Consider the following 3773-nt stretch of genomic DNA (forward strand, 5'->3'; position numbering starts at 1 on the left):
GCCTCCCCCAGGACACGCAGCCGGAGTGGGGAAGAGCAGCGTGGAGAGCAGCCTGCCCTGGGGCACGGATCAGGTGGCTCTGGGTCAGTCTCTGTAAGTGGATGGATTTCTTATCCATGGATATTGTTTTCTTGCCAAGATCCTGGCGTGGGAACAAGCTGCAGTGTCACAGAGAAATAATGGGCTTAAGAGTAAATAATGGACTTAAGTATAAATACTGTCAGTCAACCTCCTGGGACTTGCCAGAGAGAGGTGGGGAACACAGTAGCCGAGTTGCTCCTGATAGCAAAGAAAACCTCTTGGTATACAGCAGTGCCAGCCCAGCCTGCCTGCATCGGTGGGCAGTGCTTCCAGGCAAAAGGTGGCCCCACAAAATGTGACACTCATGAAAAATCAACAGGAGTGACCTTGTTTGCCACTTGTCTGTGTCCATACAGTGACAACCCTGCCCTTGAGCTCGCTTAATGGTGCAAATAAAAACTTTTTTAAGCCAGATGAGATTTCTTTGTCCTTGCAGTCATTGTGTAAGCAGTTTGGAGTTTTGGGAGCAATGTATTGGGATACAGCTCTCTCCCAAATGGGCTTTTCTTGAGTTGCTTTTTCTCTCATTCAACACAGGGGATGGAAACGGAAAGCAATGGACAAGACCAAGGACAGAAACTAGTGCGGAAGCCCTACGTGCTGAATGGTCAGTGCTGCTTCTTCCTGCCCCAGGGAGCACCTCACCACCTCCAGCCCTGGCGGGTTTCCTACTGAGCCCTGAAGGCAACTGCTGCTGTTGCCTTTGGGGTTCTCCCAAGGCCCTGTGGGTTATTTTATCTCTCATCTCTGTGCTGTGCCCTAAGGTTGTCACTTCTCATCCAGGCTTGTAGAGGAGCAACCCTCTGGCAGCAGTTGGCTGGAGATTCCCAGCCAGGCTGGAGCTGAGTGGGAGCCAGGACAGCAGCTCTGCAGTTCCCATGTGTCCTCTGGCTCAGGAATTTCCTTTTTTCCCTCCTGTGCTGCTTTTTTCACAGTATTTCTACCTACAGCCCCAGGAGGGCTCTTGTCACTCTGAAACATGCTGGGTTTTGACACCAAGGTGACAAGAAAATGTGGCTGCAGTACCGTGCATGTTTCAGTGGTGGACCAGGCAGCTCTGAACAGTCATGCTATATAGCCTGGGCAGAAATGTTCCACTCGTGCTATGAGCAGGATGCCTGCACATTATGCTGAGGGCTGTTGTTTGTTTTCCTGCATGCTGATGCTGGGAAGTGTCTCTGTGTATATGGAGCAGCTGATCTGTGCTGTCAGAGCCACCTTCTGCAGCAGGGCTCAATCTTGGGAAGAGGCTGGCAACCTTTGAGGTGTTGCTTGCTTCCCTCCCCTGCTTCATGGTGTCTCTGTCCTTTGCCTAGAGATGGAATATGAGGCCAGTCTGCCCGAGAAGAAGTCAAACACGCTCTCACGAGACCTCATTGACTATGTGCGGTACATGATACAGAACCATGGGGAGAACTACAAGGTCAGTGCTGGCTGTCCCAGAGTGAGCAGCACCCGGAGCTTCTGCAGAAAGGGAATCACTAATCCTCTCTGTCCTGGCTTCTGCTTGGCACTGAGATGTGCTAAGGGGAACCTTGGGCAGATCCCTGTCTGAGTCTGGCAGCGATCACAGCTGGTCTGGATGGGTCTTTGGAGCGTGGCTGGGCTGGTTTGGTGTTTGCTCCTGGGGACATCCTTCTGATTTTTGCTCTCCTTTGTCTCAGGAAATGGCTCGAGATGAGAAGAACTACTACCAGGATACTCCCAAGCAGATCAAGAGAAAGATCAACGTGTACAAGAATTTCTATCCCGAGGAGTACAAGGATTTTGTTGCATCACTCAAGCAGGAGAAGATGGAGGTGCAGTGACTGCCCTTTTCCCTCAGGTTTGCCTGCAAGTGCAGGCTTGACAGGACCGTTTTCTGAGCTGAGCAGGGACTGACAAACAGGTGACAGTCACAGGCCGAGTGCCTGCAAGTTGAGCTGTGCAAAGCCTCTGGTGATGGAGGAAGCACCTTCATTAAACAGAGATTGTTATAACCAGGCATGAAAGTTTCTTGGCTGTGGCTTATGGCGTTGGGACTGAGTGTGCTGTGCCACTCCCTTTGTATGGCAGCCAGTGCTCCTGTTGCCTTGTTAAAATAAATTACTTCTCCAAGGTGGTGTGAGTCTTACTCATGGGCTCTTGCTTGGCACAGCCCTGCTATGAGAGCTCCCAGTGCCATGGTGGGACATGGGCATTGGGCACATGGCACCCTCTGCAGCAACGGGTGCAGGCAGCACTAGAACCTGCTGATTTCCCTGTAGGCAGCAAAAGTTGAAGCAGGGTCATGTGCTGCTTCCTTCCCCTGTGAGTGACCTTCCTGCCTGCAGGCTGGGAGATCCCTTCCCTGCCAAGGAGCTGGAGTTCAGTGCAGAGTGGTCAACCTCTTTTATTGACAAAAGGAAGGAGTGACAGTAGAAAAGCTTTAACAGCAGAGACTGGCTGATGTGAACGCCCTTTCCCCAGTGTGCTCCCTAGCTTCCATAATTGGTTTTCCAGGACCCAGTACCCTACAGCCTGACCCAGCAGCCTCCTGCCTGCAGGCAGAGCTTCCTTCATCCCATTACCTGGTGAAGCTGTGAGGGAGGGAGATCAGGCAGGGAGGCAAATGTCTGCCGGGTGCAGCTCATACCGAACAGCCCATCTTTGCCCCTGTTCAGGGTGAAGGGGCAGTGCAGGGCTGCCCAATACCTGCCTTCACCTCTCCTCAACAGGGCTTTAAGTACAGAGTGGGGGGAATTGAGAGCCCTGCTAAGCCCTGGCGAGGGACAGCCTGAGCTGGTATGCTGTTGTGCACTGCATTGGCAGGGCTGTGCCAGCAGCAACTCCATGTTTTTTGGGAAGGAGAGCCCACCTCCTGGGATGACCTGTGGGTCAGAGGACTCCCTCTCCAGCCCCATTCATTTAGTATCATGCAGGGCTGCTGTGAAGGTGTGGGGCGCTGCCCTGTGCTGCATATTCCTGCTCACCAGGAGCTTGTGCTTCCATCCCAAGGGAGATTTCATCCTTGAACCGGGGGGGGTTGGCTGCCCTCCCCCTGCAGCAGAGCACTCAGGGGCTGGGAGAGCAGCGTCACCAGCAGGTTCTTCACGTGGAGGATGCTGTTGGCAGTGCTCAGGCTGTCCCAGGTCGCGCTGGTGGGCAGGAGGAAGAGCTCCCGCTGCTCGCTGAGCTTGTGCAGGGCCAGCTCCTCCCACAGCTCTGCCGTGCTCAGGGCATCGCTCTTGTCCTGTGAGGGTAAGAAGTGGCTGCTCAGAGGGGAGCAGTGCCCGAAGCTGGCAGCAGCCTGGTCCTGGCAGTGGTCACGTACGGGCAGGGCTGCCTCTTGCCTTGGAGTTGCTTTGGCACAAGCTAACAGGGAGCAGCACCAGGCATGCGCTCGGTCAACTGCCTGGAAATGTACTTCCCCTCAGGGATTTGGCATGTGCCGCCTGGGTGTTCTCCTGAAACTCATCAGCCAGGCGCTGGCAACCACAGCCGCGCCTCCCAATGAACACTGGAGAAGACTGGCCTGAGAAATTGGATTTTGCAAGAGCTGGTGGATTTAGGGTATCAGGAATTCCCCTCAGGGCCCTGGGGAGGGATTGTTTCACTGGAAACATGCTCAGGGGCATCTGTGGGGATAGATGGACACCCACCTGCTTGTTGGCCAGCACCACCAGCGGCAGCTGGGGCTCCATGGGCAGCAGTGGGTGCAGCTCCTGTGCGGA

At 54.4% G+C, this 3773-nt stretch overlaps 2 protein-coding genes across 2 annotated transcripts in view; one reads left to right on the forward strand and one right to left on the reverse strand.

Annotated features, from left to right (window-relative positions):
- Positions 1-618: 618 nt before the first annotated feature.
- NOP16 (NOP16 nucleolar protein) lies at positions 619-1889 on the forward strand (the record flags this gene model as incomplete). Its single annotated transcript, XM_010019109.1, has 3 exons — positions 619-688; positions 1398-1504; positions 1746-1889. Coding segments are annotated over 3 exons (321 nt in total), but the record flags the coding sequence as incomplete, so codon positions are not given.
- Positions 1890-3064: 1175 nt separating this feature from the next.
- Positions 3065-3773, reverse strand: part of ARL10 (ADP-ribosylation factor-like 10) — a 1145-nt gene continuing 436 nt past the window's right edge. The window contains exons 2-3 of the mRNA XM_010019110.1: positions 3702-3764; positions 3065-3292 (exon numbers count right to left, since the gene is read on the reverse strand). Of these exons, the coding sequence (XP_010017412.1) occupies positions 3065-3292; positions 3702-3764 (291 nt within the window). The remainder of the gene's footprint in view (positions 3293-3701; positions 3765-3773) is intronic.

The sequence above is a fragment of the Nestor notabilis genome, unplaced genomic scaffold (assembly GCF_000696875.1).
Source record: "Nestor notabilis isolate BGI_N333 unplaced genomic scaffold, ASM69687v1 scaffold18387, whole genome shotgun sequence".
Taxonomy (NCBI): domain Eukaryota; kingdom Metazoa; phylum Chordata; class Aves; order Psittaciformes; family Psittacidae; genus Nestor; species Nestor notabilis.